This window comes from Podarcis filfolensis (genome assembly GCF_964270895.1).
Source record: "Podarcis filfolensis genome assembly, chromosome: 6".
In the NCBI taxonomy this organism is placed as follows: Eukaryota; Metazoa; Chordata; class Lepidosauria; order Squamata; family Lacertidae; genus Podarcis; species Podarcis filfolensis.
In genome coordinates, this window is record NC_139609.1 from 95351641 (window position 1) to 95377442 (window position 25802).

General features: G+C 48.1%; 2 protein-coding genes across 7 annotated transcripts in view; both read right to left on the minus strand.

Moving 5' to 3' along the window:
- Window positions 1-3907, minus strand: part of ANGPT4 (angiopoietin 4) — a 199884-nt gene extending 195977 nt beyond the window's left edge. For all 4 annotated transcript variants that reach the window (XR_014549184.1, XR_014549185.1, XR_014549186.1 and 1 more), the window contains exon 1: window positions 3350-3907. Coding sequence is in view for 1 of the 4 variants with exons in the window: in XM_083618834.1 (XP_083474960.1) it covers window positions 3350-3673 (324 nt within the window). In the remaining 3 variants the exon portion in view is untranslated. The remainder of the gene's footprint in view (window positions 1-3349) is intronic.
- RSPO4 (R-spondin 4) overlaps window positions 1-25802 on the minus strand; it is a 199046-nt gene that overhangs the window by 147864 nt on the left and 25380 nt on the right. For 2 of the 3 annotated variants that reach the window (XR_014549205.1, XR_014549206.1), the window contains exons 2-5: window positions 21998-22186; window positions 20603-20746; window positions 19518-19703; window positions 16965-17677 (exon numbers count right to left, since the gene is read on the minus strand). Coding sequence is in view for 1 of the 3 variants with exons in the window: in XM_083619203.1 (XP_083475329.1) it covers window positions 17595-17677; window positions 19518-19703; window positions 20603-20746; window positions 21998-22186 (602 nt within the window). In the remaining 2 variants the exon portion in view is untranslated. Of the gene's footprint in view, window positions 1-15619; window positions 17678-19517; window positions 19704-20602; window positions 20747-21997; window positions 22187-25802 lie in introns of those variants that run through there. The other variant, XM_083619203.1, reaches the window with a different exon arrangement.

Here is a 25802-nt window from a genome sequence, read left to right on the forward strand (position 1 = left end):
AGCATCTTTGGCTAAGCAGATGTTGCTTCTTTGATGCATGTAGTCAAAAAAGAGAGAGGTGGCTGCCCTGCCCTGTGCTTTTGTCGTTACCTGCACAGGTGAGGCCACGCCCACCTCTAGTCACATGCAGAGGAAGTCTGCCCCAGCCCAGAAGGAAACAGGAAGTTTACCTGCTGGCTGGACAAACATTCCTCCCCACGTGTAAACATGTTCACTCTAGGAATGCTGTACTTGACTGCTCTTGTGTTTCACATCCCACAGGAATCTCAACTAAATCATCCATGACAGATGCCACCCAACCTCTGCTTAAAAACCTGAAGGAGAGCCCATCACTTTCCAAGGGAATCCAACAGATCTCACTGCCGGAAAATTTCTCCTCATGTTTAGTTGGAATCTCCTTCCTTTCAGTTTGAATCCATTGGTTCGGACATGGCCCTGACTGGCCTGGATCCTGTGGAAATTGCATGTGGGGGTACAGTATGTATTAGAAGCTGCCATGTACAGAGTCAGACCCTTGGTCCACCGAGTTCAGTATTGCCTACACGGACTGGCAACAGTTCTTCAAGGCTTTGGATAAGGATCTCTCCAAGCCCTTTGGGGATTGAACTTTGCAGCTTCTGTAGGTAGGGCAGATGGGACGCAGGTGGCACTGTAGGTTAAACCACAGAGTCTAGGACTTGCCGATCAGAAGGTCGGCGGTTCAAATCCCCGCGACGGGGTGAGCTCCCGTTGCTCAGTCCCTGCTCCTGACCACCTAGCAGTTCGAAAGCACATCAAAGTGCAAGTAGATAAATAGGTACCGCTCAAGCGGGAAGGTAAACGGCGTTTCCGTGCGCTGCTCTGGTTCGCCAGAAGCGGCTTAGTCATGCTGGCCACATGACCCGGAAGCTGTACGCCGGCTCCCTCGGCCAATAAAGCGAGATGAGCGCCACAACCCCAGAGTCGGCCACGACTGGACCTAATGGTCAGGGGTCCCTTTACCTTTAGGCAGGGCAGATGGTCTAACTCTGAGCTATGACCCTTCCCCTTTCTCTATGGCATGCAGAGGTGTGCTGGGCTGCCTTGTAACACACATGACTGAGTTGGCTCAGTTGGTAGAGCATGAGACTTTTAACCCCAGGGCTGTGGGTTCAAGGCCCATATTGGGGAAAAGATTCCTGCATTGCAAGGGGTTGGAATAGACGACTCCCATGGTCTTTTCCAACTCTGAATCTATGATACTTCTATGCAGCGCTATTTTTCTAGGGAAAAAGGGCCAGAATGCCTCCCTCATTCTCTTAGAATGGCAATGGTGCCCACCTGAGAGGTGCCGGAACTCGTGAGTTGTGGCCGAAAAAAACCTCTGCTTCTATGAAACTTCTAAGGCTGTCCATCCATCAAAATGATGGCCATTTTGCTGCTGACCGGGGTAATATCTCCACCAAGCCCTCACCTGTCACACCTGGGTGTTTGTGCATGCTGGGTGTTCCTTCTGTAAACACATGAGATGTAACCGGCTGTACGTTTGAAAAAATAATATATAATAATTATTATTATATAATATATAATAATTATATTATAAAAATAATATTCATTGTATTGAATTGTAGATTTCAACAGAAGTTGCTCATAAAGTTCAACGAAAAAGGTAGAAGAACCAGCAGATGAGAGCCAGTGTGGTGTAGTGGTTAAGAGTGGTGCACTCGTAATCTGGTGAACCAGGTTCGCTTCCCCGCTCCTCCACATGCAGCTGGTGGGTGACCTTGGGCCAGTCACACTTCTCTGAAGTCTCTCAGCCCCACTCACCTCACAGAGTGTTTGTTGTGGGGGAGGAAGGGAAAGGAGAATGTTAGCCGCTTTGAGACTCCTTAAAGGGAGTGAAAGGCGGGATATCAAATCCAAACTCTTCTTCTTCTTCTTCAGATCAGTTCATTCTCTAATCTTCTACATTTTTCATTGAACATTATGAGCTACTTCTATTGAAATCTACAATTCAATACAGTGGTACCTCGGGTTAAGTACTTAATTCGTTCCGGAGGTCCGTACTTAACCTGAAACTGATCTTAACCTAAAGCACCACTTTAGCTAATGGGGCCTCCTGCTGCTCCCGTGCCGCCGGAGCGCGATTTCTGTTCTCATCCTGAAGCAAAGTTCTTAATCTGAAGCACTATTTCTGGGTTAGCGGAGTCTGTAACCTGTAGCGTATGTAACCTGAAGCGTATGTAACCTGAGGTACCACTGTACAATGAATAGTATATATTATTTTTTCAAACGTACAGCTGGCTACGTCTTGTGTGTTTATTGAATATGTTTCACGTAACCAGAGGTTTGTTGTTGTTTTGTGGGTGTTCCTTCTGAGCAAGAAAAACTGTCTGCGCCGCACCAATGCGCTGAAATTCCAGCGAGTTAAAATTAAGTAGGTGCGTCTTTCTCCAGAGGTTGACAAACCCACCTGTATTTCCATGACCTGGAAGTAAGGAAAGAGCTTTCTTGGGTGCCTGGAGGTGCTTCTGACTCAGGACCATAGAATTGTAGAGTTGCAAGGGACCCTCAAGGATCATCCAGCCCAACCCCCTGCGATATAGGGGTCACAGCTAATGAATCCCTGACAGACAGGCATCCATTCTCTGCTTCAAAACCTCCATAGAAGGAGAGCCTGCCGTCTTCCCAGGCAGTGAGGCGAGTGACTTTTTGCATGCCTCCTCAAAAGTTAGAACCACCTCTTCATTCATTTCACAAGCGGGAAACTGAGGCTGAGAGGGGTCCTCAGCATCGGCAAGAGAGCTCAGGGCTCCTTGCGTTTTGCCCCAGAACCTTTTATGTGATACTAGCCCTTGCTGTATAGTTAAAGCCATGGTTTTCCCAGTAGTGATGTATGGAAGTGAGAGCTGGACCATAAAGAAGGCTGATTGCCGAAGAATGGATGCTTTTGAATTCTGGTGCTGGAGGAGACTCTTGAGAGTCCCATGGACTGCAAGAAGATCAAACCTCTCCATTCTGAAGGAAATCAGCCCTGAGTGCTCACTGGAAGGACAGATCCTGAAGCTGAGGCTCCAAGACTTTGGCCACCTCATGAGAAGAGAAGACTCCCTGGAAAAGACCCTGATGTTGGGAAAGATGGAGGGCACAAGGAGAAGGGGACGACAGAGGACTAGATGGTGGGCTTCGCTGATCCCAAACAAGCTTCCGTCCAAGAACTGCCGAATGAGTGTGCAATAGCTCCTGAGGACGTGCAGAGCATCTTTTGCCGTTGAGCCAAAGGCTGATGTCTAGGCTCAGGCATGGGCAGGCTTGATCCACAGCATCTCTTCCCGTTTGGGGCTCCCATCCTCCGCCCTCACCCCCCCAAAGACCCTCCCTTCCCCCTTACCTTCAGCAGCCACTGGGTGTTGTTTTCCAAGACCCTCTCCAACTGCTGGACCCGTTGGGTGGACTGGTCATCACTCCACAGCAAAGGGCCGGCTGGCGAATCCCTCTGCAGCGTGTTGACGTTGAAGGTCTCCCCGGGGTGCTGGCAGGGTTGGGGGTCAGCCTCTGGCAAGACGAAGGTGTAACTGCAGCGCCCGTTCTGAACCCGGTGAGACCTCCTGCGGATGCCCCCCTCGGCCGCCCTCCGCTGGCTGCCCACTGCCCAGGAAGCCGTGACCACCAAGAGACCCAAGGCCCCAACGTTGAGATTTGCAACCGTCCACATGGCTGAGCACGGAGGGGGTGGGTCTCGCCGAGTCCCAGGCCACCCACCACCCCTTGCACCGATCCAGCACCCAGTTGGTATTCTCAGGGTGTAGAAGCTGCTAGTCAGAACTCCCTTGGGTGCTGGTTCTGGAGACCCAGCTGGAGTGAAGCCTCCAAAAGGCTCTGCCCGTTCCTCAACACACAGTGAAATCCTGCAAAATCTCGACTTCCTCTCACCCTGCCCCTCCTCCTCCTCTTCTCATTTTAACATTCTCCACCCCCCTCCAAGACTCTTTCTTTTATCATTATGCTGGCTCCAGTAACAATATTGGCTGGCCGGACATTTTTCATTTTTTTAAAAAGAGAAGTTTGATGCGTTTTCCCCCTCCTTCGTCTCCCTATCCCAGTACAAGAGCTCAAGTTTCAGAAACAGGAGGTTTTTTGCATACACATAACCAAGCCGACGGCTCTCCCAAGGGCTTTGCGCAGATCTTAGCAACGCTCTGTGGTTTGATTTGCATCCTGTCTGCTCTCTATCATTTTATAATCGATAGGCCAAAGGGCAAGTGAGGGGGTGGAGAGGCTGCTCCAGCAAGCCACACTGCCATGGTCGTGGCAAAGAAAGTGTGGCATTGTATCTGAAGATTGTCGCAGATATGTTGCTCTGTTCTACCTCTCCTGTTGGAGGCAAGGACCTTGGGAAGCACAAAGTTTAACTGTGGAACTCATTGCCACAGGAGACAGTGAGGGCCACCAACTTTAAAACAGGACTGGGCAAATGCATGGAGGAAGAAAGGGTCATCACTGGCCACTAGCTACGATGGCTGTGCTCAGAGGCAGCAGTGCTTCTGAATGCCAGTTGCTGCAAACCAAAGGAGTTGCTCTTGGGTTCGAATCCAGTATACCTGAAGGAGCGTCTCCACCTCCATCATTCTGCCCAGACACTGAGGTCCAGCACCAAGGGCCTTCTGGCAGTTCCCTCACTGCGCGAAGCCAAGTTACAGGGAACTGGGCAGAGGGCCTTCTCGGTGGTGGCGCCCGCCCTGTGGAATGCCCTCCCACCAGATGTCAACAACTACCAGACTTTTAGAAGACATCTGAAGGCAGCCCTGTTTAGGGAAGCTTTTAATGTTTAATAGGTTATTGTATTTAAATATTCTGTTGGAAGCCGCCCAGAGTGGCTGGGGAAGCGCAGCCAGATGCCCGGGGTATAAATAATAAATAATAAATTATTATTATTATTATAATTATGCTACTTGCAGGTTCCCCACAGGAATCTGGTTGGCCACTGTGAGAAAAAGATGCTAGATATGCCACTGGCCTGATCCAGCAGGCTTTTCTTATATTCTTACATCATCCAGCCAAAGAAGTGGGCCACTTCTTTGAGATCTGTCAGGGTGCCTTGCTCCAAAGGATTTTTTAAATATTTGCTTCCTGACTCCCTGATGGGAGCTCTTTGTCCAAAGTCTGATCCTGATACCTGCCAATCCAAGTGTTTGGAAAGAGAGGCCTTGGAGAAGGAAAGGCACACCCAGACTCCTGTCACTGTGGGTTGGTGTGCTGGGCCCGGGGGTTAACCTGAGCAACGTGGTCCACGTCCGGTCCCGAACCCAAGGATTATGCGAGGAATCAGTCCAACAGGGCCAAGGCAGGAAACCAGGCTAGGTCAGGGACAGGGTCTCAGGCAGGATCTAGCATGCAGCAATGTTGCTCCCGCAACCTGGGCCAGGGTCTGACAGCCTTTTATCTTTGTCAGGGTAACAGCTGGTCCTGATTCCCCCGGTGACTCACCTCCCTGTCTCACCCATAGGCGAGCACTCCTTCTGCGAGTACTCAGGTCTCTCCTTCTCTCAGACCTTAGTATCTGCAGCTCAGGAGACGTCGGTGGGTTACTAGACCCAGAGGCTGCCTCAGCCTCTCCTGACCCAACCGGTAGTGGAGCAGCTGTAAGTGATGGCCCAGGCAACGAGGTCATCCCCGCATCTGGAGCCAGGGCAGGCTCAGACCCGGACTCGGCCCACCTGGTGCTTGTTGCATGGGAACCTGTGCAGACTGGGGCTTTTCAGACTCAGGCCCCAGACCTGGTTCAGGTGATGCCTGAGGCAAAGGATCCGGTGCATGACTGAGACTCCTCTGGTTCCGAGTCCAAGCCCGAGTCCCAGGCCATCACAGCTGGCTTGAAGAAACAGCATTTTGTCGTTTGAAAGAGATAGGAGGCAGAGCGAATGGGCTGAAGGCACCGCAGGAATGCAGGGACCACAGCCTCTCTCTAGACAGCTGATATGGTACCCAACTTGGCCCAGGTGCCTCATACAAATGCCTTGCTCCATCAGAAGCATGCAAACTCCCAAAGATGGCCCTGGTTTGGTTGTTCCAGAAAGTTCAGATCAGATAGGATCGTCTCTGAATGCAAACTGCCTTGAACCTCTCCCATTTCACCCTTTCACTGTTTTTTCACCCCAGATTCTTCTTCAGTTGCACACCCTGCTCGTTCTTTCTGCCTCTTAGCCTTGCACCAGTTCTCTAGTCGGAGGCTCCTTGGTTGCAAGAGTGTGGCACCCTGGCCCCGTTCTAGGAGGCAAAGCAGACAGCAAGCCTCTGAAGCAAAGAGTGTTTCTTTCTTAGCACCCCTCTGCTCTTCATGCCATAACTCAGCAAATCCTTCTCTGATCAGGACCAGCTGTGACCTTGCTGGGTTCAGCTGAGCCGCATTCAGATTAGATTCAGGGATTCCTCCTTCTCTGTGGTCTATTTATAACGTCCCAGGGAAATGAGTCAGGACTCTCCTGCAAACCTTTCTCACATCAAGGGATATTCTCTCTCAAGCCACAAAGGATTTGGAGTCCTTGAGATTACTTCTGAGACTTCTTGAATAGGATGGGGGAGTCCGTTTGATTTGCATTTAAAGGCAAACCACCCTGAGTCCCACTTTCTGAAAAGAGACACAAACAAAAACACAGCTGTCTGTTGAAATTTGCACATTCCCGAATTTTGCAATGCAGTTCTCTGGCTCTTTGAAATATGCTCAGAGTTGAGAGTGGATTTCATGTTCTTTATTCAGCTCATAGTGGTGAGGAGGAATGGAAGTTCCCCCGGAATGTCTGCTTTATATACATTATTTACACAATGGGCCCCACGTGATTGGCTAATTCCGGGATTCTCCTGTAGGGCCAAATCAGGTTGCGGATTCACTTCCACCTGGAGCTGGATTGGGTGGCTCCTGTGGACCAATCAGACTGCTGCATTCTGGACCCTATTGTTCTAGGACCAATCAGACTGCTGCCTTTTGGATCCTATTCAGCTCAGTACATAACACTCATAAACACAGATACTAGGATAAGTGTGCATGTATTAGTGAAAACAACACAGAAAAATGCATTGCATTGGGCCAAATTGCTTTGCAAACATTTGTGTATAAGACAAATTGCCCACAACCAAGTTCCTTAGCATTAAGGAACATACCGGTGAGAAGCATCCGCTTTGGTGCCATTTTAATTTTGGGTATGGATTATTCTCGTGCATTGAGCACCAGCCTGTTATTATATGAATTTATCTGTCATTTCAAATTATATCCTGTCCTTCCTCCCAAAGCGGGAGAGAAAGAGACACGTTTTGTTGGATACAAACCCATGACTAGGGGGCATCTCTGGAAACCTAATGGAAAAGCGAGATCTGTTGGGGGTGTTAATGCTGTGAGCCCCTCCATCCTACGCTCAGGTTGTATATGTGTCTAAATGAAACCATATATCCGAAAGACACCACAGTCTCCACATACTTTCATTCCAAGGAAACAGAACCTGGGTAAGCACTTCAAACGCCTGGGGTCTGTCACCCCTGGGAGACTGGGGCAGTATGGAACAATAAAATTAAGGACGAGAAAGAGCTGTGAAGCAGCTTGGGCTCAATAATTCACACACACACAAAAACAAAGCGAGATGATCTCAGGAATTGCAAACTTCCTCCTGAGCCTTAGATCCTGAATCTCAGGGGTGGAATCTTAGTGATAATGGGTAGATCCTACTTGATTTTTAAAAAGAGCCAAAGTTGTTTACGAGAAAGATAAATCAATAAAATCATCAGTAAGAATTAGAAGCAATAATTTAAGACTTCTGTTAAAATAAAGTTCAAGGGACCCCTGACCATTAGGTCCAGTCGTGGCCGACTCTGGGGTTGCGATGCTCATCTCGCTTTATTGGCCGAGGGAGCCGGCGTTTGTCCGCAGACAGCTTCCGGGTCATGTGGCCAGCATGACTAAGCCGCTTCTGGCGAACCAGAGCAGCACATGGAAACGCCATTTACCTTCCCGCTGGAGCGGTACCTATTTATCTACTTGCACTTTGAGGTGGTTTAACCCACAGCGCCACCCACGTCCCTTCTGTTAAAATAACTGTAGACTAAAAACAGATTACTGAAATTTCTCCACACTTCTTATTAGGGTCATGTTTTCTGGACCATCTTTGTGGCAAGTGATCTTGTGATGCACACTCCTTCCAGTTAAAATAATTCCATAATCCCAGAGATGGAAAGGCTTTTGTTTTGAGAGATTTTGCTCTGTTGTCAGTCAACAAATGAAAAATGGTTCTACTATAGCTGGCTTTCAAACTTAGTTGATTACTCTAGAAGGAATTGGTAACCGGTTTTTCCATCCACCCCTCTTCTACAGACTTCAGGCCTGGCCACCAAGCCCGGGACATGATTAACGGCAGTCGCAGTTCTCAGTGCCAGGCCAAGCTTGTTTTCGAGAGCATCCCCAGGGAAGTTGAAGAGGCCCTCTTTGCACAACAGTGTGTTGCCAACCATAACACCAGAGAGGGAGAGAGAGAGAGAGAGAGAGAGAGAGAGAGAGAGAGAGAACAAGAACCAGTGGCCTCCCATTTCTGGGGATCCCAAACTCTTCTTGTGCATTGTCTCAAGACTACCTGTTTACTGGGCATTCATCATCACTTGCTAGTGCAAGGTTATATTATATGTAGTCTTGAAAGACCTACACTGGCTCCCAGTACGTTTCCAAGCACAATTCAAAGAGTTGGTGCTGACCTTGAAAGCCCTAAACGGCCTCGGTCCAGTATATCTGAAGGAGCGTCTCCACCCCCATTGTTCAGCCCGGACACTGAGGTCCAGCGCCGAGGGCCTTTTGGTGGTTTCCTCGCTATGAGAAGCCAAATTACAGGGAACCAGGCAGAGGGCCTTCTTGGTAGTGGCGCCCTCCCTGTGGAACGCCCTCCCACCAGATGTCAAAGAGAAAAACAACTACCAGACTTTTAGAAGACATCTGAAGGCAGCCCTGTTTAGGGAAGCTTTTAATGTTTAATAGACTACAGTGGTACCTTGGGTTAAGTACTTAATTCGTTCCAGAGGTCCGTTCTTAACCTGAAACTGTTCTTAACCTGAAGCACCAGAAGAAGAAGAAGAAGAAGAAGAAGAAGAAGAAGAAGAAGAAGAAGGGGAGTTTGGATTTGATATCCCGCCTTTCACTCCCTTTAAGGAGTCTCAGAGTGGCTCACATTCTCCTTTCCCTTCCTCCCCCACAACAAACACTCTGTGAGGTGAGTGGGGCTGAGAGACTTCAGAAAAGTGTGACTAGCCCAAGGTCACCCAGCAGCTGCATGTGGAGGAGCGGAGACGCGAACCCGGTTCACCAGATTATGAGGCTACCGCTCTTAACCACTACACCACACTGGCTAATGGGGCCTCCCACTGCCGCTGTGCGGCTGGAGCACAATTTCTGTTCTCATCCTGAAGAAAAGTTCTTAACCTGAAGCACTCTTTCTGGGTTAGTGGAGTCTGTAACCTGAAGCCTATGTAACCTGAAGCGTATGTAACCCGAGGTACCACTGTATTGTATTTTAATATTCTGTTGGAAGCCGCCCAGAGTGGCTGGGGAAACCCAGGCAGATGGGCGGGGTATAAATTCTTCTTCTTCTTCTTCTTCCTCTTCTTCTTCTTCTTCTTCTTCTTCTTCTTCTTCTTCTTCTTCTTGTAATATTTATTGTTATTGTTGTTGTTATTATTATTATCTGAGTGGGGGGTGCTTGTGTAATCTCACGGTATACAAGTTGTACAAGTGACAATAAAGTATTTCAGTAATATATTGCTGAAGGAATGAAATGTCCCTATTTTCATTGCAGGAATGTTGGTGAAAATCGCAGAGCCCAGGCAGGTTCATAGGGGAGAATTCGGTCCTTCGGATAGCCTGGGCCAAACCTTCTTCTGGATAGAGAATATTCTGCAATGTCTTGCAGCACAGCTAAGGTTCTACAACGTGGTTTATTGCCTTCTTCTCATTATTCAAACCCAAGGTGATGCATTGCTTAGGTCCAAACAACGCAAGAGAGACTCTTCGCATTTCTAGTCCTTGTCAGAGATGTCGCAAGAGAAACTAGGAGGAATTCTTCCTTTCGCCCTGCCAGGCACCCTGGGCTCGTGCCAGCTGGGCAAATAAACATCCCGGCCGGCTCTGTTTACATGTTGAGCGGGATCACTCCTTTGAGATGCTGCCCTTTGGCCTGCAGTTGGGATGGGAACTAGACCAGCTTTTCCTGCGTCCTAATGGAAACGGGAACGCTTGATGCAAACCCAGTCCACGTTAGGCCAACGGGGCAGGCTTGTGAAGCCCCACTTTGCCCCTCCTGGGAAGCAACTGTGATGCTGCTGCCACTTCTGGGAGGCTATTGCTGCAGCCCCACAGAATCGTAGAGTTGGAATGGGTCCCAGTGAGTTATCCAGTCTAACCTCCTGCAATGCTGGAATCACAGCTAAAGAATCCCGCTGTTTTTCTTCAAGCCTGCAAGAAATACTTGGTTTTACACTGGAACCCAGACCAGGTGCAAAACAAGGGGGTGGAACCCTGGAAACCCCCAGGATGGAGAAAATGAGGCATTTCCACCACATATGTAGGGATGCCAGTTCAGTAGCATCCCAGATGCTGAAATTTCAGGACACAAAGCTGAGACCTGGGGCGGGGGGGGGGGCATGGCATTGTCACTAGTGGAGGCCATTGGTGATGTTGTTGTGACGATCCCCTGATGACGTCATTGGCTGGGCCCTGGAGACGGAGGTTAATTGGGAGAGGGGAGCGGACAGAGTGTCTATGCCAGGGGTCAGCAAACTTTTCCAGACCTTGTGGGGTGGGGGCGGACTATATTTTGAAAAGAAAAAAAACCCAGAGATGCATTTGAAATAAAAGCACACATTCTGCTCGTGTAAAAACCGCCAGGCAGGCCCCACAAATAACCCAGAGATGCATTTTAAAGAAAAGGGCACTTTCTACTCATGTAAAAACAGGCTGATTTCCGGACCGTCCATGGGCCAGATTTAGAAGGTGATTGGGCTGGATCTGTCCCCTGGGCCTTAGTTTGCCTACCCATGGTCTATATCAGTGGTTCTCAACCTGTGGGTCCCCAGATGTTGTTGGACTACAACTCCCATCATCCCTGAGCTCTGGCCTTGCTAGCTAGGGATGATGGGGGTTATAGTTCAACAACATCTGGGGACCCACAGGTTGAGGAAGGCTGGTCTATATGCTATACTTTGCAGGCATCTCCTGCTGAGCTGAAGCTTGCAAGGAGCAGGCACGGCCCTGTTATCATCATAGTTATTGCTGTTACTGCTATTATTACGACTAAAGGCCATATTGTTCACCTGGACATCCATACTCTCCAACCTGCCACCTTGAGAGAGCCAGGTGAAACTGGAGGTCTGGCAACCCAACACACCAGTGCATCTTTTTGCCTTCCCTCCGCTGACTTGCCCACCAATTGAAAGGGATGGTTCTGAGAGCTTGTATTCTGTCCTAATCGAGCCACACCTGGAGAATCACATCTGGTTCTGAGCACTGCAGTGCTATAAAGGAGGAGAATCCTGCCAAAGGCTAAAGCCACGATCATTTTGTTTCCTCTGTCCAGTTCTCGGCACCACAATTTAAGAAGGATATTGACAAACTGGAATGTGTGCAGAGGAGGGCAACCAAGATGATGAAGGGGGCTGAAACCAAGCCTTATGAGTAAATGGTTGAGGGAGCTGGGTATGTTTAGCCTAGAAAAGAGGAGTCCAAGAGGTGATATGAGTTGGTGCATGCTCTGGTTATCTCTCGCTTGGACTACTGCAATGCGCTCTACGTGGGGCTGCCTTTGAAGGTGACCCGGAAACTACAACTAATCCAGAATGCGGCAGCTAGACTGGTGACTGGGAGAGGCCACTGAGACCATATAACACTGGTCCTAAAAGACCTGCATTGGCTCCCAGTATGTTTCCAAGCACAATTGAAAGTGTTGGTGCTGACCTTTAAAGCCCTAAACGGCCTCAGCCCAGTATACCTGAAGGAGCATCTCCACCTCCATCATTCTGCCCGGACACTGAGGTCCAGCGCCGAGGCCCAACGCTGACTTTTAGAAGACATCTGAAAGCAGCCCTGTTTAGGGAAGCTTTTAATGTTTGACGGACTACTGTATTTTAATATTGTGTTGGAAGCTGCCCAGCGTGGGTGGCGAAACCCAGCCAGATGGGCAGGGTATAAATAATTTATTATTATTATTATTATTATTATTATTATTATTATTATGAGAGCCATATGTAAAGGGCTGTCACATGGAAGGTGGAGCAAACTTGTTTTCTCCTGCTCTGGAGGGTAGGACCCCAATCAATGGATTCAAGTTGCAAGGAAGGAGATTCCGAGTAAATATTAGGAAGAACTTAAGACAGTAAGAGATGTTTGACAGTGGAGCGGTCTCCTTCGGGAGGTGGTGAACTTTCCTTCCTTGGTGGTTTTTAAGCAGAGGTCGAATGGCCACCTCTTGTGGATGCCTTAGCTGAGATTCCTGCCTTGCAGGGGGTTGAACCAGATGTGACTTGGGGTCCCTTCGAACTCTACAATTCTACGATTCCATGATTCTACGAATGTCGGTGTTGGGGGTTATGGATGGGAGAAAGCTTTTGCATTCCTGTTGGTTCCTTTGTCAGTCTCCTGCAACCTGGTGCCTCCAGATGTTTCGGGCTACAACCAGCATCCATCAAAATGTGGTCAATAGACAGGGATGATGGGAGTTGTAGTCCAATTGCACCAGGAGGGCCACATGTTCCCTATCCCTGGCTTAATCCTGCTCCAAATAAGCAAGGCTCAACCTTGATGGCAGAAAGTGAGGAGGATTAAAGAACCTTTTAATGAGGGTGAAAGAGGAGAGCGCAAAGTATGGTCTGAAGCTCAACATCAAAAAAACGAAGATCATGGCCACTGGGCCCATTACCTCCTGGCAAATAGAAGGGGAAGAAATGGAGGCAGTGAGAGATTTTACTTTCTTGGGCTCCATGATCACTGCAGATGGTGACAACAGTCACAAAATTAAAAGACGCCTGCTTCTTGGGAGAAAAGTAATGACAAACCTAGACAGCATCTTAAAAAGCAGAGACATCACCTTGCCAACAAAGGGCCGTATAGTTAAAGCCATGGTTTTCCCAGTAGTGATGTATGGAAGTGAGAGCTGGACCATAAAGAAGGCTGATTGCCGAAGAATGGATGCTTTTGAATTATGGTGCTGGAGGAGACTCTTGAGAGTCCCATGGACTGCAGGAAGATCAAACCTCTCCATTCTGAAGGAAATCAGCCCTAAGTGCTCACTGGAAGGACAGATTGTGAAGCTGAGGCTCCAATACTTTGACCACCTCAGGAGAAGACAAGACTCCCTGGAAAAGACCCTGATTTTGGGAAAGATGGAGGGCCCAAGGAGAAGGGGACGACAGAGGACGAGATGGTTGGACAGTGTTCTTGAAGCTACAAACGTGAGTCTGAGCAAACTGCGGGAGGCAGTGGAAGACAGAAGTGCCTGGCGTGCTCTGGTCCAGGGGGTCACGAAGAGTCGGACACGAATAAACAACTAAACAGCAACAGCAACATATAATGCACACATTCAGAAGTTTTGTTTTTTTTAAAAAAAGAACGTTTTTATTGGAAAGCAAACAAGTCAGACAGCTGCCCTGCTTGTGAAAGTGATACAAGCAATATACAAAACCGTAGCAGTTGCGGATTTTGCGTTTCACTTGCATTCACTAGAAGGCAACAGCTGAAATTGTATTAAATGCAAGAACGGAGTACCAGCCATCCTCTACTCTGTAGCGCCCCCAAGTGGTAGCTGCAAAAAATGTGTATGTAAAAACAAAACAAAAAAAACAACAACAAAAATATCCCTTTCCTTGGAAAACTTTTCTTTTAAGATGTGGTTGTGTCCATCTTCCATGCAATCACATTTGTTTTTTTCAGCCTAAGTCTCGACAAGGTTTCAAACGGAGGTTGCTATTTACAATGCATCTTTTTTAAAAAAAAACAAAAACAAAAATACATTTAAAACAAAATTGAAGAAATAAATCTATATGACGAAGAGCATTTTAAATACATTGACATTCTACAAATAAATTCTCTATATTATATATATATATATTTATTTATTATTCATAGCAACAATAAAATGTAATTTGCTTTCATCCAGAATCACAGGAACCTATCCAAAAATCTGCATCTTGCTGAAGAAATGTACCTATGTAGGCTTACAGTGCAAGTTTTCTCAAAGGCAAGTAACTAAAATAAAGTAAAGGGGGTAGATGGTTGGGGTTTTGGACCCTCCACAAACCCTCAGCTGGACAACATAAAGTGGGAAGGGGGAGAGGATTTCTTTATTAAGTATAAAAATTAAGCTGATACTTAGCCACGAGTTCACTATGTAGACTCAGTTCCAAGATGCAGATCGGGGGCTGAATGTGGTGCTATTTTGTACTTTCCTCCCCTTTCCCTTTCACCCCACCCCTCACTTCCCGCAGTTTGTGTAACCTCTAGGCTGATGAAGAATTCTGTGGAACTCAAAAGCTCACGCCACTTTTGTGACGTATTGCTCAGTTATCCCAATAAAGGTCTTGCTCAGCTGTGGGTTTCGAAGGTCGTTCTCCTTCGCCACTTATAGAGCAATGTCGATTCCTTCGTTTTTCCTGTAGAACTAACAGGATTTCTCCACTGGGAAGTTCCTCCCTGTTTGGGCCTTGTGGAAAACCATCGCTGCTATAGGTTTTAGTCATGCAGGAGAGCTTCCTGTGTGTTGTGTCCACTATATTTTCAGGGAAATGCAACCCCTAGGGCCCAGGTTATTTTTCAAATCTATGGTTTTGTAGCAGGAAGGATTACGGCTATGGGACTGATTTAGCAAATGCACTCTCTCTCACTCGCTCTCGCTCCCTCTTCAAAATTTTGACTTGGAAAGTCTGCAGCGCCATTGTAGCAGATGGTAGACAGAGGCACAGCTCAGCTCCAACTACAGCATAAATCCTCATGACCTGTCTGCACAAACTGGGTTGGGTTATTTCTATTCTGGGCCCTGTCCTGGGGTATTTCAGGAGCTGGAGTCACTTCCAGGAGTTCTCTGACAAGAGAGTTGTCCTTTCTTGACTCTCCACGCTTGTTGAATCCAAAGTGAGCCCCGATCATAGCTGTCAAACTTCCCTTTTTTTGAGGGAAATTCCCTTATTCCAGCACCATTTCCTGCTGCTATCCCAGATTGTTAGATATCCTGTCGACTGTCCCCGGGACAGGTGAGGCTGCTGATCCCTTATTTTCAAATTTGAAAGTTGACAGCTATGGCCCCGATGGCTCAGCTCCAGGTGAAGTTGATTGCCCTTAGTTCCCACTGAAATTGATGAGACGTAAGTCGTTCAGCAGCGGAGCAAGCCAATTGGGTGCCTGGGGCTGTGTGCATGCCCTGTGCCCAGGGGCAGGGCCAGCTACCCGTGGGGTGGGGCTAGTTGCCCGCAGGGTCTCCGAGTCGTCTGCCTGTCTCCTCCCACTCAGCTGCCCCACAGCTGAGTGGGAGGCCACAGGTGGAGAGTTTGGGACAGCACAGAGCCTGCGGGCACCCAAGCCACCGCGTCACTCCCAGGAAAGATGTGTGGCTTGGGCACGCTGCAGGCCCCACAGTGAGTGCCGCCGGCGTTTTGTCACCCCCCTCAGTGGTGACACCTGGGGCAGTCCGCCCCCACCGCACCCTCCTTTCTCCGCCCCTGAAGTCGTTATGGCCAACTTGTCCCATTGATTTCAATGAGCCCTAACTTCAGCCAATCTAGCCTGCATCCAGCCCATTGAATAGTGCCGTTCGGGCTGTAGCCTTAGAGCACCAATTGCTCAGACCCCAAATCCTTCCCCATCCTCCCCCCGTACAGCGGTATGCATTCATTCCATAACAAATTTTAAAATGCACCAAAATTAAGCCAATAGCTCGCAAATGCCAATAGGGTTGGGTAAAACTAGGTTCATGACTGATATCCCCCGTTTCTCATGTGTCATTCAGGATTATCTGGAAAGTTCCTGCAGTAGAAGTGGAAACAGGAGACATTTTGTTTTCCCAGAATGCCCTGGGTGTTGCATCGTTCCAGGTCGTCTAATGGCAGCTGGCACTCCTCTCCCCGTGCTCCAGAATGACACGACAACCAGGGGCATTCTGGGAAAATAAAGCAAGAGTTGCTGGGAAGATGCAGCCAATGAAATCAAGCTCTGCTGCCACTGCTCCAAATTTGGGGGCCGAGCCACAATAAACGAGGAAAGGAAGGAAAGCCTACAGAAGAAAGGAGCTTTTTTGCAAGTGAATAACGAGAACAACTGCCATTTCAATAAACAACGAAAGGAGTGGTGTTATTAAGGCCAAAACAAATGGAAGAACAATATGGGGGGGGATATTCATGCACCCCTCATGGTCGCCTGAATGGAGAGAAACCAGTTGAGGCCTTTCAAAGACTTCTTTGACATGGAGCCATCTTCTGTCCTGGCGGCAGCAAGAGACTCTCCAACGAAAGTGCGCTGGAGAAGCAGCGGAGAAGGTGACCTGGAGGTCTCAACAGGTCTAGGGCTTGGCTTGCTGGACTTTCCACATGCATCAGTGAGCCCCTGTCAACTGCCCAGCCATCACAACTCCTCCTGTGTGAGGAAGGTGGAGATCAAGAGACACTCCGGGCAAACTGCTTTGGCATCTGTGCAGAGAGGATTCTGCCTTTATGGGTTCCAAGTGGGCAGGAGAGAGAGAAGGCAAGCATTGCGTGGCGGCCTAGCAAACGCATTGAAAGACTTCCCGGCCTCTTCTTAGGAGGAAAGATACTCTGAGGGGCTGCTAGAGCCTAGCCAGCTTCTTCCGTTCATCAGTTCTGCTAGGTGAGCTCACCTGCTCTCAGGCAAAGGGTGCAAGGCAGTTTGGGTCGGCCCATTTGGGAAAGCCAGGAGAGCTGGTTATCCACCCACCTGTGAACACCTGTGGTATATTTGCATTGCTTTGGAAGGAGATAAACACAAGCCTACAAGCCACCAAGTCAGGGTGACTTGCCGCCTCTGGAACATAAAAGAATCTGCCTCGTACCAAGTCAGGTCATTGGTCCATTTAGCTCAGCTTGTCTACACTGGCCGGCAGCAGCTCTCCAGGGGTTCGGGCAGAGAGGCCTTTTTGAGCCCCAAACAGGTGTTCCACCTTTGAATTACAGCCTCTTTCCATCCTTTGGGAGACGTCGTCCTCCTTCTCTGAGTCCCTCTGGGGTGCCTTTCCAGTTCAACGAAGGCTGTGCAGGGAGTGTCAGCGACACAAACGCCGTACGGTCCCCAGCGTCCTTTTCCATACTGTTCTGTCTGTGCCGGCAATCTGGGGGTGAGGAGGGAGATGCGTGTGTGGCAACAAATTAGGACCTCTAAAGGGGAAACATCTGACAGGCCGCAAAGGCTTCCTTTTCTCTCTTTCTGGAAAGAAGGATTGTGCAACGTGATCTGGATGGAAAAGATGGAAAAACAACAACAATGCAAAAATAGCTGAGGAAGGAACCTCGCAGAGGCAGAGAAAGAAGGTCTTTTTTTTTGTCCACTAGGATGCCCCCTGCTGGACTGCCTCATGTACTGCTCCCCTCCCTGACATTTCCACTTGCTCTGACGGCGATTAAATAACCATGAGAGATTCCAGCTTTTTCTTCCTCCTCTGTTTCCTCTCCCTTTTTGCGTTCTTTTGCTTTTCCTTGTTCTCTGAAAGGCAAAACCAGAACCACGTTTAGTTCAGGGGTTTGTTTCATGCCACATGCAAAAAACAACAACAACAGAAGCCTTGGGGATATGCATTACTATTAGCACTGAAAGTATCATTTCCAGGCTCCGTAGAAATAATTTAGTTTCAGATGTGGATTTAGAGGTAGTAGCAAACCTCATCACTGCTGCAAAAATATGTGTAGGAAATAACAGCTGGGGGGCAGGGAGGAAAGTAGCGAATTCCCCATGAGAATGAGATGGTTTGATGACTCTAGTATCCCACAATACTATCTAAATTAGCATTTTATAGGAGATCAGGTCATGAACTGCCCTACAAGTCCTTAGGGTGCTTCCAGACAACCTATTTGCTGAGCGTTCACCCTGATCTGTTTGCAACGAGATGAGGTGATGCTGGCAATTTAGCAAGCATTTGCTCCAGTTGGTTAGCAGGGACGTTAGACGACAGTTGCGTCAAAGGACTTTATTTATTGCAAGAAGTCCAAGCAAGAAGTCCCAATCAATTGCAATTCTGCAATCTGAACATGCCAATACGTAACTGAATCTCACCGGAAAAGAGCAAGAACCTGGAAGCACTCTACGCATGCTGGTCTTAAAACAATAAAACACTTACACCATTCTGAGGACACCATTTAACCCATCTAAAAGCAGTTTCAGTTAACAACATTATTCCATCCAGAGATCTTGAGAATGCCAGCCTTAGCAGCATCCTGCTCGCAGCAGTGGAAGTATTATGGGATGGGAAATAGGTTGCTTAGCCTCCTTGCCCACCCCACCCCCGGCCACCAACCTGCATCTTGCTCTGTTTCCTGTTAGTGATGGTCTGCTGCTATCCATTATTGTTTCGCAATTGCCATTTGGTGAGTCCTGGGGGATGCTGGTGTTATTTAAAACATCCTTGCCTTGCTTTGTAGTGTATTCTCTATTTAATGAATTGTAGGAATCTCAATGCCACTCAGCTTCTAAAATGCTCTACCTTTCACACAAGTGTCCCAACTGGAAAATTCCATTGGCAAAATTTGGAGCAGTGTGAACTTTCCGTCCCCAGAGCATTCGAGAAAGTGGGAAGTGGGGAGGTTCGCCTTTCAGTGCAAACAGAGACAAATTTCACAGCACCTTGCGGGCAACTGCCCTGCGCAGCCAATGCAGAACCGCAGTCCATGCACCTGCCAACCCAGTGACATCACCAGTTGATTGTCAGTTGATTGGCAGGTGGGGAGGGCCAGATTTAGGTTTGATGCGGCCCTCAGCTACTGAAGGTAATGGGGCCCTTTATATGCCCAGCTGTCCTTTGTCAACAACAAATTCTTGCTGTTTTTTCTGTTGAAGATATGCTAGATGGTAATTTATGGACTGAAAAGATATCTAAAGCCATTTGCACATGTTGCCGTGCAACCAGTCCATGCAGAATGTAGGCACCCTATATACAGAAATGAGCAAACCAGTGATATTTTAGGGAGCAGGCTAGCAGGCGGGGCCCATGACTTACATCACAGGAGCCTACACAACACAAAACACTGTTGGTGTATGTAGGTTTTATTTTATGTGGGTTTTTTATCTTATATTTTGGAAATGTACATCCAGTTCTTTTTCCCTTTAAATTTTTTTTGGGCCCCCAAGAGAGTGTGGCCCTAAGATATAGCTTGTTTAGCTTATATGTAAATCCGGCACTGCAGGTGGGTGTAGTTCATGGGCTGAACTGGATCTCTTGGAGAGATAAACCTCCCCTGTGGACCAGAGGTTTCCCAACCTTGTCTGGGATTCAGAAATGCTGGCAAGTTCCAATCTCTTTGCCCCCTCCCTCCATCCCACTGCACCTCACCTCCCGGACAGATCTTCTTCAATCGGCACTTCCTGGACTCGGAGAGCGTTTGGCACGCGGCCGCCTCATCTTTGCTGGGCCTGAGAACCTCGCGGACCCGGGTCGTCGAACCCCACTTGGAGCCGCACGTCCGTCCTTGGTTGTTGCAGGGGCTCCAGCTGCCCCAGGGACCCACCTCACATTTTTCTGGCGGGGGTGAAATAAGGAAGAAAAACCCACAACCACCAGGTCAGGCTTGGTTTGAGCTTTGTCCATCTAAGTCAGTGGTTCTCAGATGTTGTTGGACTACAACTCCCATCATCCCTGAGCTCTGGCCTTGCTAGCTAGGAGTGATGGGAGTTGTAGTTCAACAACATCCGGGCACCCACAGGTTGAGAAAGGCTGATCTAAGCCCAAGATTATTTCAGGGGCAGGGAACCCAGGGGCCAGATTTTCTTCCATGGCCTGGAGACACTCCACGGGCCAGATAAGAAATTCCTGGGGGTTGCATGTGGACCGTGCACCTGAAGTTCACCACCTGTCAGGGACTGGTTGGACCGTGGAGGAACCAGCTGGGGAACCCCCATGGGAAGAAGGCTTAGAGTCTGGGGATTGGTGGTGGGCCAGGTTTTGACCTATAAAGCCTTAAGCGACTCAGGACCGCAATCCCTCAAGGACTGCCTCTTTCCATATGAACCTACCAGGACCCTCAGATCACCTTCCGAGGCCCTCCTTTGTGTGCCTCCTCCTCGAGAGGTGCGGAGAGTGGCAACACGAGAGCGGGGCCTTCTCTACAGTGGCTCCCCGTCTGAAGAATGCTCTCCCCAGTTGAAGTTCACCTGGCGCCTTCATTATACACCTTTAGGCGCCTTTATAATACCTCGGAAACTGAATTTATTTTTGGAGATTTTGCCAAAAAAAGCTCAACAACTTTCCCCCAACTTTGTGTCCAGGTTTTTTCGCTTTCTGAAATACGGCAACCTTAATGTATGTGTATACATTTTTATTTAATGTAAGTCACTTGGAGACCTTTGAGTGACAAGTGACCGATAAGCATCTCTAACAGAGTCTGGGGTGGGTTCTTCGCGACTCCTTGCTTGGCTTACCTTGGCATTCCCGGGTGCTGTGCTGGGCCACTGTGTCCTGGGGACACGAGCTGAAGCATTTGCCTTTGTGCAGGTAGAACTGCTCTTTGCATTTCATGCAGAAGTCTTTGCTGAAGCAGCTGTCGCAGCTGGGAGACCTGCACTCTGCATGAGACAACAGAGAATAAAGAGGGAGGGAGGGAGGGAGGTCAGCAACACCTTGCCATATATTTATTTCTTCCTGAATATCTCCAACCCACTTCCCACGGCAACAGGACTCTCACAACTCTACAGTTCTATGATCCTATTATTCTAACTAGTGATGGCGGAATCTACCAATTTCATTTTCTTCCAGAATTGCATTTTCAGCCTGTAAGTTCAGTTCATCTTATTTATCAGTTTATCAGTTTGCTATTAAAATTAATAATAATAATAATAATAATAATAATAATAATAATAATAATACATTTATTCATACCCCACCCATCTGGCTGGGTTTCCCCAGCCACTCTGGAAGGCTTCCAACAAAGATTAAAAATAAATTAAAATGTCACACATTAAAAACTTCCCTGAACAGGGCTGCCTTCAGATGTCTTCTAAATGTCCGGTAGTTGTTTATCTCTTTGACATCTGATGGGAGGGCGTTCCACATGGCGGGCGCCACTACCGAGAAGGTCCTCTGCCTGGTTCCCTGTAGCTTTGCTTCTTGCAATGAGGGAACCGCCAGAAGGCCCTCGGCGCTGGATCTCAGTGTCCAGGCAGAACGATGGGGGTGGAGACGCTCCTTCAGGTATACTGGGCTGAGGCCATTTAGGGCTTTAAAGGTCAGCACCAACACTTTGAATTGTGCTCGGAAACATACTGGGAGCCAGTGTAGGTCTTTCAGGACTGGTGTTAGGTGGTCTCAGTGGCTGCCCACAGTCACCAGTCTAGCTGCCGCATTCTGGATTAGTTGTACGGTAGTATCCGGATCACCTTCAAAGGTAGCCCCACATAGAGTGCATTGCTATTATTATTATTATTATTATTATTATTATTATTATTATTATTTCTCTATAAAAATTCATATGCTTTTCCAGGAAATAAACATAGTTTTGCAAACAATTCCGCCCATTATAATGCATTCTTGTATGGTGTTTAAACAACATGTGCATTTTTCTGTATACTTTCCCCTATGAAACACGTTTTTGCAATACTATTTGTCCGGGGAACTGCAGAGCAAAATTCAGAGGAGTGCAGGTTCCAAAGGATAGCTGCATTTTGGGAAATGAAAATGAGGTAGTTTGGCTTTGCAATTCTCTTCCCTAGCTGCAACCTCCAGAGAGCAGAGAGGCCAGACCTCTGAATGAACCAAGGACCAGCTATAAGGAGCCCCACTGGGATAGGAGAGACCCGCTTGCGTAATCAGCCACCTACTAATGCAACGGTTGACCTCTTGGCCTCGCACCCCAAAGTATCCCGGTGGACAGGCGTGGACGCAGGCCCCGTACTGCCGGATCCCGTCCCTCCAGATGAGCAGGAAGAGCCTCTGCTGGCAGGAGATGCAGCCGTTGTCCTCCGAACACATGACGCACCCGGTGCAGTTCTCAAACAACGTGGTGCTTACTGGTAGGGAGAGAGAGGAATCAGAGATGGGAAGGAGGCAGTGAACAGGGACTACTGACAGCATGAGCAGTGCCAGATTTATGTATAAGCCAAACAAGCTATAGCTTAGGGCCCCACTCTCTTGGGGCCCCCAAAAAAAATTTAAAGGGAAAAAACCTGGATGTACATTTCCAAAATACAGTCATACCCTGGGTTCCAGCTGCTTAAGGTTGCATCTTTTCAGGTTGCGGACCACTGAAACCTGGAAGCACCGGAACGGGTTACTTCCAGGTTTTGGCGGTCACACATGTGCAGAAGCGCTAAATCACGTTTTGCGCATGTGCAGAAGTGCCGAATTGCAACCTGCGCAGACGCGGGTTGTGAACGCGCAACCCACACGGATCACGTTTGCAACCCGAGCATCCACTGTATAAGATAAAAAAAACATAAAATAAGACCTACATACAGCAACTGTGTTTTGTGTTGTGTAGGCTCCTATGATGTAAGTCATGGGCCCCGCCTGCTAGCCTGCTCCCTAAAATATAACTGGTTTGCTCTTTCTATATATAGGGTGCCTACATTCTGCATGGACTGGTTGCAGGGCAACATGTGCAAATGGCTTTAGATAACTAATAGGTCCATAAATTACCACATAGCATATATCCAATGGGACGTGGGTGGTGCTGTGGGTTAAACCACAGAGCCTAGGGCTTGCCGATCAGAAGGTCAGCAGTTCGAATCCCCATGACGGGGTGAGCTCCCATTGCTTGGTCCCTGCTCCTGCCCACCTAGCAGTTCGAAAGCACGTCAAAGTGCAAATATATTAATAGGGACCGCTCCGGCAGGAAGGTAAACAACATTTCCGTGCGCTGCTCTGGTTCGCCAGAAGCAGCTTAGTCATGCTGGCCACATGACCCAGAAGCTGTACGCCGGCTCTCTCGGCCAGTAAAGTGAGATGAGCGCCACAACCCCAGAGTCATCCATGACTAGACCTAATGGTCAGGTGTCCCTTTACCTTTACCTATATATCCAATACAAAAAACAGCGACCATTTGTTGTTGACAAAGGGCGGCTGGACATATAAAGGGCCCCATTACCTTCAGTAACTTAGGGCCTCATCAAACCTAAATCCAGCCCTGATCATGAAGCAAACCCTCCAGGTGCCCCTAATTCCCAGGGACAGTCCTGGAATTACGAAAGCCATCCCGTCTTCTGCTTTGATTCTGGATGCAGAATGTCCCTATTTCCCCTGCCAGCTCCAGTGCCTATGAGCTCAGGGAGAAGGATGAGCTTGTCCTAAGTGGCAGCTGTAGCTGCAGTGGCCATGAGAGAGCATCCCGTGGCCTCTCCGTGGCTGCCTCCTCCTTTGGGTAGCTCATAGCAGCTGCTGGAGAGCAAGTGAGGAGGAGGGGAGTCTGCCGCCATCAAGGACCACCCCCCCTGGCTCTGAGGGGCAGGTAAAGGTCAGGGCCACCCTGGGCAAGAAGGAAGAGGGAGCAGAACAGAGCATAAGGGGCATTGCTTGTTGTTGTTTAAATGCTTTGTGCATCTGCGTCTCACCTTTCCCCTCTCTAAAATTTATTTATTGGTGTGTGTTTTTCCTTTTGTAAATCTACAAAAGGGCATGTGTGGCTGTGTCCCATTGGTGAAGTGGTGAAGGCACTCACCCTTCTTCCGATAGGAAAGGCTCTGCAATCATTGTTTATTTCAACTCGCTTGTGGGAACAACTCAGAGGTGGTGATAGAAGGAAGGTTAACAACAGGAAGATTTAAAGGAACTATTAGAAATGACTATCAAAAGCAGTAGAGATATGAGATGATCAGAGCCCTCCTGAACTTAAGGCATGGGAAGTCCCAACAAAAAATTTATGATTTGGCAGAATATTTGGATTATTTGATATGTATATGTATAATTTGGAATATTTAATGTGATTGGATTGGATTGTTAAAATGGAAAACTTAATAAAAATGATTTTTAAAAAAGGAAAGGCTCTGCAAATTCCACAAACGTTAAAATATTAACCTCAAGTGCACAAGCCCAGTAAAACATTGACATTATAAGCATCCACAATGAAAACGTGCAATAAAACTATCTCATTAAAAACTGTGCAGCAGATGGAACAGGCTGAGAGATTGATTGTAAAGCTCAGGGATTTTTGAGTGTAAGCCCTTTGGGGTCAGGGACTTGTCCCTTCATTTTTGTAAAGCATCCTGTGCATGGATGGTATACTATAAAGAACAAAGTTTGAGCCAAAGATGTGGCTTTGAAATGGTGTTCCAGGAAAACCTGAGGTTGCTTGGAAGCAGGTCTCCATGAGAAAGTCAATAATGGCAGACTAAAGGTAAAGGGACCCCTGACCATTAGGTCTAGTCATGGCCGACTCTGGGGTTGCGATGCTCATCTCGCTTTACTGGCCGAGGGAGCCAGCGTACAGCTTCTGGGTCATGTGGCCAGTATGACTAAGCCACTTCTGGCGAACCAGAGCAGCGCACGGAAACGCCGTTTACCTTCCCGCCGAAGCGGTACCTATTTATCTACTTGCACTTTGATGTGCTTTCGAACTGCTAGGTTGGAAGGAGCAGGGACCGAGCAACGGGAGCTCACCCCATCGCAGGGATTCGAACCGCCGACCTTCTGATCAGCAAGTCCTAGGCTCTGTGGTTTAACCCACAGCACCACCGGTGTCCCTAATGGCAGACTAGCTTCCCTGAAAAACAGGAGATCAGCACTACAGATCTTCCCCTGCAATGCACAGACCCAGACAGTGTCCATTTTTATTTACAAGGCAACAGGGAGACCCACACAACAGACCTCGCCAATGCTCTCTGGTAATGGACATGGGGATATAGGAAACCAGCTGTGGTATTGAGTAAGTAAGCAAGACACAGTGGCCAGGATCACCTACAGCCATCTGGGAGATGATCATAGCTGAGTGGCCGGACATCTGCCTTGCATGCAGAAGGCTCCATATGGGAAGCGGGGGAAGGAAGTGGGATAATCAGCTTTACATACACGAAGCAAGCTCCACATCCTCCAACCTGGTGCCCTCCAGATGTTTTTGATGACACCTGTCACATGCTTCCTCCAGGCACAGTCTCATCCCTGTACTCTCTGACAGAAGCCACCAACAAGATATTAAGATGAGGTACTCCACCAGGGATGGATGAGTCTTGGCAATGTTGGCTTCTCTCAATTTCTCATTCTCCACATCTTTGATTTCTGTTCGTCCCACTTCCACATCTGTCTTCAAGAAGATTCTAACACATTTTTGCTAGCAATTTTTTCCTAATATGATGCATTTTTAAAAGTGACTTTCACTAACACATGCATTTTTGTGAACACTTTCCCCAGGACTTTTTTTCCAGGGAGGACTCACCGGAACTCGGTTTTGACACCTCTCAGGTGGGTGTCATTGCCATTCTAAGAGAAAGAGGGAGGCATTCATGGTGAGTTCTGGCACCTCTTTTTCTAGAAAAATAGCTCTGACTTTTCCTGATATTCATCCTAGCTAGTAGTCACTGATAGCCCTCTCCTCCATGCATTTTTTCCAATCCTCTTTTAAAGTCATTCAAGCTTATGGTCAGCGTTACCTCTTGTGGGAGTGAGTTCCACAGGTCAACATGCACCATTTGAGAA